Source organism: Muscardinus avellanarius (assembly GCF_963383645.1).
Source record: "Muscardinus avellanarius genome assembly, chromosome: 4".
Classification (NCBI taxonomy): domain Eukaryota; kingdom Metazoa; phylum Chordata; class Mammalia; order Rodentia; family Gliridae; genus Muscardinus; species Muscardinus avellanarius.
In genome coordinates, this window is record NC_137789.1 from 45,517,801 (window position 1) to 45,530,391 (window position 12,591).

Here is a 12,591-nt window from a genome sequence, read left to right on the forward strand (position 1 = left end):
TCCAAGTGTTTTCTAATTTCCATTTGAATTTCTTCTTTGACCTGTTGGTATCTGAGTACTTTGTTTCCACATATCTATGAATTTTACTTCATTATTGGTTTCAAATTTTATTTCATTGTGTAAGGGAACATACTTTGTATAACTTGTCTTTTTAAATATTTTGAGATTTGTTTATGGCCTAGCATAAGAGCTACCCTGGAGAATGTGTAATTAGTGTTTGTCGCGTGGAGTATTCTGTAGGTATCTGTTGGCTTCTAGTTGGCGTATGGCATTGTTCAGGTCTTCTGTTTCCTTGGTTGTTCCCTGTCTGTCCTATACACTATTAAAATGAAGTCTTACACTTTCTGACGACTAGCGTTGAATCGTTTATGTTCGTGTCAACTGTCAATCTTTCATGTCTTTTGGTGTAACTGTTAGGCACGTGTATGTTTGTAGTTAGGAACTTCTGGTATATTGACCCTGCGGTATTATTAAATGTCGTTCTGTTGTCTGTAATAATTTTGTCTTAAAGCTTGTTCTCTTTTATAATAGTACAGCTTCATTCCATCTTCATTTTGAAGGATAGCTTTGTTGGATTTTCAACTCTTACTTGAAAGCTTTTTTTCCTTAATCACTTGGAATGGATTCTTTAAACTGTCTACTGGCCTTAATGAGAAATCAGCCATTAACTTTGAGGAGCTTCTGTATACTTTTAAGATTCTTTTCTTCTGCTTAAAGATTACCTTTTTGTTTTTCAAATGTTTGTGTGTCCAGAATTGTTTTTTTTTTTTTTTTTTTTTTTTTTTTTTTTTTTTTACAGTGCCAGGGATTGAACCCAGGGGCATTCTGCCTCTGAGCTATATCCCCAGCCCTGTATTTATTTATTTATTCCCAGCCCTTTTATTTATTTATTTACTTATTTATTTTTGTGGTACTGGGGGTAAAACTGAGGGGCTTTCTACCTCTGGGCTATACTCCCAGACCTATTTTATACTTTATTTGGAAACAGGGTCTCACTAAGTTGCTAAGAGCCTCACTAAGTAGCTGAGGCTGGCTTCAAACCTGTGCAATCCTCCTGTCTCAGCCTCCCAAGCGCTGGGATTACAGGTATGCGCCACCACACTTGACCTCAGCCCTATTTTTTATTCTTTATTTTGGAAACAGGGTTTCACTAAGTTGTGGAGGGCCTCACTAAGTAGCTGAGGCTGTTCGCGAACTTGCGATCCTCTTGTCTCAGCCTCCCGAATGCTGGGATTACAAGAGTGCGCCACCATGACTGACTCGGAATTGGGTCTTTTTGAGTTCATCCTGTTTGGAGTTCCTTAAAATTATTAGATGTGTAGACTGGTGTTTTCTTCAAATTTGGAGAGCTTCGGTCATTCTGTCCTTAAATAATCTTTTGTCCCCTTTACTTTCCTTTTCTCCTAGGTGTCGAATGCATGTAAGTTTGCCTGATGGTGTTCCACTGGTCTCGGAGGCGCTATTCATTTTTATTCTTGTTTTTCTTTCTGTACTTCAGGGTAGATATTATCAATAATCTATTTTAAAGTTGAATGTTCTTCAGCTAGCTCTAATCTGCTTTCAAGCCCATTCAAACAAAATCTTAATTTTAATTAATGCACTTGTCAATCTAGAACTTCTATTTAAAAATAAGTAAAATTTTGTGTCTATTAATATGCACTATATGGTGAGACATTGTTTTCTTTTCATACTTTCCATTAATTCTTTAGAGATGGTTTCTTTTAGCTTTAGAGATGATTTAGTTCAAAAGGAATGATTTAAAGTCTCCAGTAACACACACACACACACACACACACACACACACACCTTTTTTTTTTTGTATTCCCTGTTTAAACTGTCCTTCTCTTCCAACATTTGGACTTAATTATTTTTTTCCTTTTTTGGTGGTGTTGGGAATCAAACCCACAGCTTCACACATGCGAGCCAAGCACTCTGTAACTGTGCTACACCCCCAGCTCTAGTACCAATATTTTGGAACAAAATAAAAGGATGACTTATTCCTACCATGATACATGATACAACATCTCCTCTAACCAAGGGACTCATTTGATAGCAAAGAAACTGTAGTTGTGGATATGTACCCATGATCTTTTATGATCTTACTGGATTCTCCACTTCTCAGAAGAAATTGATCTTATGATGTGAGAGAATGGTTATTAAAGGTTAATTTCTGACAACATCTGGGAGTAACACCCTAGAAATTAGAATACTATTCTCCAGGATGTGAAAAATGCCTTTAACTACTAGATAGACTACAGAGCCAGAATGTATTGGTATAGGTGAAAGAGTGGACCCGCACTCTTACATCTAATAACTTATTTGGGGAATGCTTTTGTCTTGGTAAGCTCAGGCATGGTGGTCCACAATACATCTTTAATAAGTCCAACATCTAGGCTTAATTCGGAAAAATTTCTATAGATTGATTTTTTAAAACCCTTGTGTATGGGACTTGATTCACTTATGTCTCAAATTTTTTTTGGAATATTAGACATTTTAAATAATTGAATGTGGTAGCCCTAGAAATAATATTTCTCCCTTTTCCCAGAGCTTACTGTTGTTGCTGTGTGACTAGTGACGTTCATAAATGAATTCTGTCACATCTGCATGCTTTGCCATGTGCAGCCACTGAGGTCTGCTCAGGTAGCTTAGCTTTAAGCTAATGACTAGACAGAGATTACCTTAAGTACTTGAGCCAATAATTCTAACCTTTAGCAAGGAGCATGGTGTGCATGCTGGGCACGCCTTCAACAGCAGGCAGGTGGTTTACAACTCTGCCTTACTCCTCACTTCCTGCTTGTACAGCACCTCAAAGTCACCCAGAGGTGAGGGGTGAGGGCTCTCTCATGCATTTCTTGGATATGTTATAGCTTTGCTCATGAATGTGTTTTTTTTTTTCAGATTCCTCATAATATATGTTATTTTCAATCCTCTATGGCTATCTAATTCCTGAGTTATTTATTTATTTATTTATTTATTTATTTATTTATTTATTTATTTATTTTTTTGCGATACTGGGGATGGAACCCAGGGGCATTCTACCTCCGAGCTACACCTACAGCCCAATATTTTTATTTTTTATTTTGAAACAGGGTCTCACTGAGTTGCAAAGGGCCTGGGTAAGTAGCTGAAGCTGGCTGCAAACCGTGATCCCCCTGTCTCAGCCTTCCAAATGCAGGGATTACAAGCGTGTTTGCCACCATGCCCGGCTCCAGCCTTTCCTTTAGAAAAAACATTTTTTTTTTTTACTCAATTTCTTATTTTCTTCCATTGCTATCACTGCCTCAGGTCACTGCGATGTTAAATAATTGCTGATGATTCTTTTCATCAAATGCCCTGGGGCAAATTGTAGAGCAAGAGCTCTGAGTCAGGTCACTTAAAGACCTGCCCTGTGAACAGGCGTTTCCAGGGAAACGGCAGACAGGCGAGATCATGGTAGTGCTTTGCGAATTGGCTTTTGGGAAGCTCCAAGCCCCTTCTGCTTCTCCAGATTTTAGAAAAGCACTATGGGATTAGGCAAGTCAAAAGTGCAGAGCTTGGTTCTTACTGGTGTTCAGTAGGGTTTTTCTTTTTCTTTTGCAGTACTGAGAGTTGAACCCAAGACTGTTCTTCCATGGAGCTGCATTCTCAGCCCACCCTTTAAAACTCCCTTTTTTTTGGGGGGGTGGGGGTTCCTGGAGATGGAACCCAGGGGCATCCTACCTTTGAGCCATACCACTAGCCATTTAAAAAAATATTATTATTATTTTTAAATTTGAAACAGGGTCTTGTTAATTTGCTGAGGCTAGCTGTGAACCTGTGATCCTCCTGTCTCAGCTTCCCAAGTACTGGGATCACAGTGGGCTGTGGTGCCCAGATTCTTTAGAGATTTTTTTTTTTTTTTTTTTTTGCAGTACTGGGATTGAAACCCAGGAGCATTCTACCTCAGAGCCACACTCCCAGCCCTATATTTTATTCTTTATTTTTGAAACAGGGTCTCACTGAGGTACAAAGGGCCTTACTAAGTAGTAACTGAGGCTGTCCTCAAACCGTGATACTCCTGTCTCAGCCTCCCAAATGTTGGAATTACAAGCATGCTCCAACATGCCCAACTCTTTATATATTTGTGTGTGTGTGTGGGGGGGTACTGGGGTTCCTGGAAGCCCTTCTACCTCCGGGCTACACTCCCAGACCCATTTTTACATTTTTATTTGGAAACAGGGTCTCCTTAAGCCAGCGCGCGCGGCTGGTTTTGAACCTGCGCGATCCTCCTGTCTCCGCCTCCCAAGCGCGGGGATTACAAGCGTGCGCCACCATGCCCGGCGCTCTTTATAGATTTTAAGACAAGGTCTCACTAGTCGCCCAGGTTGACTTCAAACTTGTGATCCTCCTACCTCAATCACTGTACCTGGCTTAATAATTTCTTAAAAATAAACATGCCTTGGATTTTATGAGCGTTTGGTTGGTTCCTGATGCTCTGAAAAAGCTGACATTATAATTTTTGCCAGTGTTCCTTTGCTTCCATCAAGGAGCAGTTTTGTGCAGGTCTTTATTCCATCTCTCCCACTAAATGCCTGGATCTTTTTCTTAAAACACAAATGGCAACACTTTTATGTATTGTGAAAACATTATAATATCAACAAAAAAGTATACACAATGCGGGGCGTGGTGGCGCACGCTTGTGATCTCAGTACTTGGGAGGCTGAGACAGGAGGATGGCAGGTTCGGGGCCAGCCTCAGCTTCGGAGTGAGGCCCTCTGCAGCTTAGTGAGACCCTATTTCAAAAGAAAGAATAAAAATCAAGGCTGGGGGTGCAGCTCAGAGGTAGAACACCTCTGGGTTTAATCCCTAGTACACACACACACACACACACACACACACACACACACACACACACAAGTACACACACAAAGCTCTTTACTCAAATTATTACTCAGCACATCAAATGTTCTTGAAATTGTAAAAAATTTCATTTCTTGCCCCCTGACATCCATGTTTTTGTTACTGTTAAATCCTAACCTGATTTACCCGCACGTTATGTTATTTTACATCATATCATTGTTTCTTTTCTCTCTTCATAATGAACCTTTTAATGATGAATCGCCTATCCAGTTCATATGCTATATTTAATTTGTTATCCTTTTTTCCTTTTACCAGTATCATGAATGATGCTTCTTATGTATAAGCATGTAGTTTACTATTTAAAAAATTTCATTAAGCCAGATATGGTGGCATACTTCTGTAATTTAAGTACCTGGAGGCTGAGAAAGGAGGGTCACAGGTCGAAGGCCAGCTTTAGTAATTTAGTGAGACACTGTTTCAAAACAAAAACAATTAAAAAAAGAACTGAGAGTATAACTCAGGTGGGATGCCTCTGGGTTCAATCTCCAGCACCAAAACCAAACAAAGAAACAACAACAACAAATTCTGTATAATAATGTTTACAACACTTCTTCTTCTTCTTTTTCTTTTTTTTTTTTTGTGGTACTGGGGTTCCTGGAAGCCCTTCTACTTCTGGGCTACACTCCCAGACCTATTTTTACAATTTTTTAAAATTTGGAAACAGGGTCTCCTAAGTCAGCGCGCGCGGCTGGCTTCGAACCTGCGCGATCAGCCTCCCAAGCGCGGGGATTACAAGCTGTATAATAATGTCTACTATCAAAGGCTGTCAGATTTTATGATTTATATTGCTTCCAAGAAGATTATATGAATTACTTTTCCATCAATAATGTTTCTCTAAATCCTTACTAATGCTGGCATTATTTTAAGATTTATTAATAAAATATACTTAAAATTATTAATGAAGCTGAAAAATTTTGTCCTCTCAGTTTTATGTAGTTTTTCTGTTTTTGCGTCCTCTCTCCCATGATAGCTCTCCCAAGAGTAGTGATTGATATTTTTTACTTCTGAAATGGTAGTTAAGAAATTACCGTGAAGCACAGTATTAAGTTAAATCCACTTATAGATTTTCCTTTATATTAACATGTCTCTTAACCTTTGTTACAATTTTTGGAAGTACTAAATAACACTTTTTTAAAATTCTAGCAATATCGCTACCTCTTTCAATGTTTCTTAGTTGCTAGCAATAACATAGCTTTTAGATATTCCAAAAAAAATGTCCTTTAACCCCAGCTACAACTTAAAGTAGTAGTGGCATTTGTTTTTTGAGTAAAATGTATTTTAATGTTGCATGATTAATGCACAAACAAAAAATTAGAATGTTTAGGGCTGAGGATTTCTTATTTAGTGATTGTAACAAATGATAACTTCATCTGGAATCCGTAATTCCACAACGTTTTCTCTCATTCTCTGATCTGGATTTTGTTTTTTTCCCCCCCCCAGTTTAAGGCCGACCCTCCTGCTGTGACTTTTGAACTAACCGGAGAAACAGATGACATATTTAAGATACAACCAGATGGACTTCTGTATTACGTTAAAGCCCTGGACAGAGAAACGAGAGCTACCCACAATCTACAGGTGAACTGAAACCAGATGAAGGGGCCTGCCTCCAACCTCCACAGCATCCTTCATCCCGGAAGCCTTCCTGGATCCCCCTCGCATCCCCTTACGGCTCTCCTCAGGCTGACGGCATGCTTTGTGAGCCTCATCTGACCATTTGTTTTGTAAACCAACTATAGAGAGGCATGGCCAAGGAACCCCCTTCCTTGGGCTTTGTGACCAGAGTAACCCAATTTACAGTGCCAAGGCCCTCGTATAGCCTCCTTGTTCAAAGAAGGCCAGTGTTCCCCTGATGCTCCGTTGCTATCTGCCTGTGACTACCGTCTGGGTTCTGGACCCACGACAAATGGAGCATCAGAGCAGGATGGAGCTCCATTAGCCTTGGCAAAAGCAGAAGGAGCCAATGGTCAGAGCCTGGCTGCTCCTCTTTCCCCTGTGCTTTTCATGGTTGGTATCTGAATACCTGGGACAGAGAGCTTTAGTGAAAAAGAGCATGCCAACAGCTTGCTGTCTGGCACCCCCAGCAGCCGGCCGTGCAGGCTGACCAGCACGGCGGCTCTAGAAGAGGTCATGGCACTGCCGTGGCCTCCGCGGACACAGTGTTCTCAATTCGCCATTTAAACAGAAGCATTTCCAGTGTCTCACACACCCCCTGCCACAGAGCTACTGCTGTGGTTAGCAGGTTCAATGGGATGGGCCTTTCTTTCAGCAGCTTCCTCTTTGGGCTTTTGCGGGTTCTTTCTCTCTAGTAGTCACCAGGCCGTTGGTTCTTGGAGCTCTGATTCAAGTGACTCTTGGGCATTTGCTGTGAAGTCCAGTCTTACCAAGGTGGTTTCCTTTCCGTCAACATCAGATTGCGGCTCTGGATGCTCAGGGAGCGACTGTGGAGGGCCCGGTCCCCATCACCATAGAAGTGAAGGACATCAACGACAATCGGCCCACGTTCCTCCAGTCCAAGTATGAAGGCTCCGTAAGGCAGAACTCTCGCCCAGGTAACAGGCAGGAGCTGCGAGGGGTTTGTGGAAAGATGGAAGGGCGTGGAATGCAGGCAGAAGCTGAGAGCTGGGGTGATCTCACGTCAAACACGGTGCCATTTAAATTTCACGCCGATCTTCTGGGAGTTGTTTTGTTTTCTCAGTATTCTATCATCCTCGGTGCTACTGACATCTTGAGCCTGATTTTATATATATATATATATATTTTGGTACTAGAAGTTGAACACAGAAGCATTCTACTTCCAAGCTACTCCCAGCTCTACTTTATTCTTTCTTTTTAAACAGTATCTCACTAAGTAGCTGGGGCTGGCCTCAAACCTGTGATCCTCCTATCTCAGCTGCCCAAGTACTGGGCTTACAGGTGTGTGCCGCCACACGCGGCCTGGTCATTGTTTTTAATTGGGAGTTGTCCTGTGCGTTGTAGGATGTTCAACAGCAGCTCTTGCTTTTATACTGGTAACACCAACTCCCTAAGTTGTGATAATAAAAATGTCTTCAGTTATTGCCCAATGACCTGTGTGGGACAAAACAAACAAAACAACAACAATAAAAAAAAACTGCTCTTCTGTGGGGAAATTTAAAACCCTAGAGATCTAGAATACCCTAGAACATTCTGGAAAAGTGAGCTCCCTCTCCCATAATCTTGCAGGACCTTCTATCATCACGCTCCCTGCTGGTTCCCCAGACTTTTCTCTCGCATGCATGTCCAAGCTATGGCTCATCCTTCTCTCTGCTGTGTTGACCTCCTACCTTCATTTCCACAAAGGCCCTTCCCTGAGATCCGTGTGTGCTGCGGGCATCTGTGAAGGAGCTTCTCATCAACACAGGGCATGAAACAAAATGAGTATTAGAATTCCATGTTCTCAGAAGGACTCTTGACCATATCCGTCAGCTCAACAACACGTTTCCCTTTATGTGAATCTGCTCCTTTTCTCATCTTCAATACCCACAATGCATAGTTTGCAAGTGAAATTCCTTCCGCTTCATTCTGTGGAGCAGTCCCCAGTCGAGTCCTTTGTCCCCGAGGCTGCGTACCAAAGGCTCGCTCATAGATTATGCCCTGTGTGACTCCTCCAGCCCTTACCTTTTTTCTCTTCATCAATGGAATATTCTAGAAAAGTAGTTCTTAGGCTTTTGGGTCTCAAGACTCTTAGTCTTTTAAACATTTTGAGGGTTTCAATGAACACTTGTATGTGTTTGGTTAGAGCCAGTGTGGTGCTCTGGTCAGTGTTCCGCAGCTGTTTCCTGGGTGAGGAGAAGCCCTGATGTGTGGCATTGTCAATTTCTAGGCTATAACTCATTGAGGCCTGTTTCAAGCTACAAAGGGGTTAATAATTGACTCACAAACAAAGGTGTGTGTGTGTGTGTGTGTGTGTGTGTGTGTGTGTGTCACAGACGGAGATTGAGACTCTCTAAGTTGCCCAGGCTAGCCTCTAACCTGCAATTCTTCTGTATCAGCCTCCTAAGTAGTGGGATGACTAGCATATGCCAGTCTACCTAGTTTGACTCAAATTTTTTTAAAATTCAAAATCTCATATGCTGATTCCAGTCCATCACTGGTTATATCTACCAACATCTATCGTATTAGGCATTTAAAATGTTTATTAAAAATTTTTTTGGTGGTACTGGGGATGGAACCCAGGGGCCTTCTACCTCCGGGCTATACTCCCAGACCTATTTTATATATTATTTGGAAACAGGGTCTCTTAAACCAGCTGAGGCTGGCTTCGAACCCATGGGATCCTCCTGTCTCAGCCTCTGGATTACAAGCATGTGCCACCACGCCCAGCTATTAAATAATTTAAAAGATCACTAAAGCTGGTGGTCCTGGTGGCGCATGCCTGTGATCCCCGCACTTGGGAGGTGGAGACAGAAGGATCGAGCAGGTTCAAAGCCAGCCTCGCTGGCTTAAGAGACCCTGTTTACAAATAAAAAGATAAAAAATAGGTCTGGGAGTGTAGCCCGGAGGTAGAAGGGTTTCCAGGAACCCCAGTACCACCAGAACAAAACAAAACAAAACAAAAAAAAACAACCCCCCCCCCAAAAAAAACAACTCAGTGAAAAGAGTGACATTCTTGGAATCTTTGCAGATTTCTTTAGTGGTGGGATTGCTAGAAAGCAACTAAATTCTCATGTCTGTCTCTACATTCATTCCATTGCCACCTGCTATTCTGGTTGAAGTAGTCTGTGAAAAGTTTTAAACAGATATGAAGTTGGGAAAGGAATATTTTAATATCATTTTTAGATAATTTTGGATATTCTTTGATATAATACTCAAACTTATAAAGTGTGTGTGTGTGTGTGTGTGTGTGTGTGTGTGTGTGTTATTGGGGATAGAACCCAGGGACATTGTACCTCCAAGCTACACCCCCAGCCCTATTTTGTGTGTGTGTGTGTGTGTGTGTGTGTGTGTGTGTGTGTGTGTGTGTGTTACTGTGGTTCCTGGAAGCCCTTCTACCTCTGGGCTGCACTCCCAGACCCATTTTTTATATTTTATTTGGAAACAGGGTCTCTTAAGCCAGCGGAGCTGGCTTCATATCTGCGCAATCCTCCTGTCTCTGCCTTCCAAGCGCGGGGGTTACAATCGTGCACCACCATGCCCGGCTTGCCAGCCCTATTTTTTATTCTTTATATTGAAATAGGGTCTCACTGAGTAGCAGAGGGCCTCACTAAGTAGCTGAGGCTGGCAGAAAGCCTCGATCTTCTTGTCTCAGCTTCTCAAATGCTGGGATTACAAGTGTGTGCCACCACACCTGGTTTCAAATGATGGTGTTTTCAAGATTAGTAGCACTGAAGAATCTGAAAGCATATAGTGATGAATTTTGTACTCCTTTACACTATCATCCATTCAGTTACTTTGTACCTCTAATGGATCTTGTACAAACATGCATGAATTTTAGCTCCATATGCCCCTTGAAATATACTCAAGGACCCCCCCCCCCAGAATTCCCTGGACCATACTTTGAGAAATACTGTCTTAGAGGAAGGGATCAGAATAAAAATTCCTTTCCCCATCGAGATGCATCATGGTATCTTCCTCCATTCTATCTGCTTCTTAGAAGGCAGCTATGGTTACTTTGGTTACAGTCTTTTTTTTCTTTTTTTCTTTTCTGGGAACATTTATTAAACAGGAAAACCCTTCATGTATGTCAATGCTACGGACCTGGATGATCCCTCCACTCCCAATGGGCAGCTTTTTTATCAAATTGTCATCCAGCTTCCCAAGGTCAACGATGTCATGTACTTTCAGATCAACAACAAAACAGGGGAAATATCACTCACCTTAGCCGGTAAGTCAAGGGATGCCCTGGAGAGACCGCATCCAGGTAAGGCGCTGAGGTCCGCCACCTTCACACAAGCTCGGTTCCAATCTCCTCTTCCCACAGGATCTCAGGAATTGGATCCCACTAAGAACCCTTCCTACAATCTGGTGGTCTCCGTGAAGGACATGGGAGGCCAGAATGAGAATTCCTTCAGTGATACTGCATCTGTGGATATTTTGGTGAAGGAGAATATTTGGAAGGCCCCGGATCCTGTGGAGGTTGTAGAAAACTCAACGGATACTCATCCCATCAAAATCACTCAGGTAGTGCCCACGTGACTCCTGGAGCCACTGCATAAATAGCCTCGCTTTGTAGAGACCCCCTCCCATGGTCTTCACTGGTACGTTTACTGGGTGTATAATGGCGTAATTATAAAGCAAATTAAATAGTCTCTTGTCCAAGGTCTCTGGAGTTTTATCATCATGGACAGAGTCAGATATACATTTGAACTTGTAGAAAGCATGTCACAAATTCTCATCTTAAAAGTAGATGCCGGGGTGTTGGTTTCCATCAGCAATGTAGGATGTGGCTGCCTTGAGGGGTGCATGTGGTGCACACAGCACGTACATGTACATGGTTTGAATTTTGGTGTGCAAATGTTTTTAGAAATCCACTTTTTAATCTTGTGGGAAAGTTACTGATCTAAAAAAACTTATCCTATTAGAGAGGCTGAGAGACAGCAACAGGACTGGCCAAGGGTCAGAGTCACAGTAGGCAAACTTTCGCCTTGGAGACTCCTATTCCAGCTCCCGAGGTGCCTCTCCCTTCCATTCAAATGAGCCCCCTTCCCACCTCGTGGTAGCCGCTGTCACCCTGGGGCCCTCCTACCTTAGCTCTAGGAAGTCTGTTCTGGACTCCACCAACATTTGATTGTCTCTAGAAGCCCAGGAGATTCTTGGCATGAAAGCTGTGGGTTGGTGGTACAGATGACTGGAACCCAGTTCTTCCTCCTTCAGTTTAGTGACTGTTAATGAAGAAGTCATTTTACTATTCTGATCCCCAGCTTTTCATCAGTAAAATGGGGATAACAACACCTCTACGGGTTATGGTGAAGATAGTACTGGTGAAAGTGAATGAAAAGGTATTAATATTATGAAGACGTATCTGTCTGTAGTTTCCCAAGAATTGTTTTAAAGAAGGCTGTTGTTAATGGCCCTGGAATGTCTATTATGGGATAGTAGACATTATCCCATAGATAATGTCTATTATCTAACCTAAAGGAACTTTTATTTTTTGAACGTTGAATTAACTAATATTATCTTCAAGAAAAGGAGAAATTCTGCTTTGCCAGATAAGAAAGCATGCCAGCACTTGTGACCATGAGAATTTTAGATGTGGGGCCTGGATTAGAGTCTTCCTATTCATTATTTAGATGATCCCCATAAAGATTCATAAATGCTAAAAAGAACTCAGGTACTTGGTTGCTCTTGGAGGTCAAAAAAAAAAAAATTCTGGAGCCTCACACCCAGTTTCCAGGTCCAAAGAAAGTGCTTTGGTTATCCTGAAACCCATGAAGAAGAGTAGAGAGTAGAGTTGAGGACTGGGGAGGCTGAGCTAGGAGGAGCTCAAATTCAAACCCAAGCTTAGCAACTTTGCAAGGCCCCCAGCAACTTAGTGAGATCCTGTTTCAAAATAAAAAATAAAATAAGGCTGGGAATGTGGCTTAGAGGTAGAACACCCCTGAGCTCAATCTACGAAGAAAAAAGAAGTTGGGCATGGTGGTGCAACCTATAATCCTAGTACTTAGGAGACTAAGACAGGAGGATCGTAGGTTCAAGACTAGCCTCAGTAACATAAAGAGACTGTGTTTCTACAAAAAAGGGCTGGTGTATAGCTTG

The 12,591-nt window shown here is 41.9% G+C and overlaps 1 protein-coding gene across 6 annotated transcripts in view; it reads left to right on the forward strand.

Annotated features, from left to right (window-relative positions):
- The window catches only part of CDH17 (cadherin 17), a gene marked incomplete at its 3' end in the record, with an annotated part of 57,185 nt that overhangs the window by 11,535 nt on the left and 33,059 nt on the right, over positions 1-12,591 (forward strand). For 5 of the 6 annotated variants that reach the window (XM_080693508.1, XM_080693509.1, XM_080693512.1 and 2 more), the window contains exons 3-6: positions 6,319-6,453; positions 7,289-7,427; positions 10,562-10,720; positions 10,817-11,016. In XM_080693508.1, the coding sequence (XP_080549634.1) occupies positions 6,319-6,453; positions 7,289-7,427; positions 10,562-10,720; positions 10,817-11,016 (633 nt within the window). The remainder of the gene's footprint in view (positions 1-6,318; positions 6,454-7,288; positions 7,428-10,561; positions 10,721-10,816; positions 11,017-12,591) is intronic. The other variant, XM_080693511.1, reaches the window with a different exon arrangement.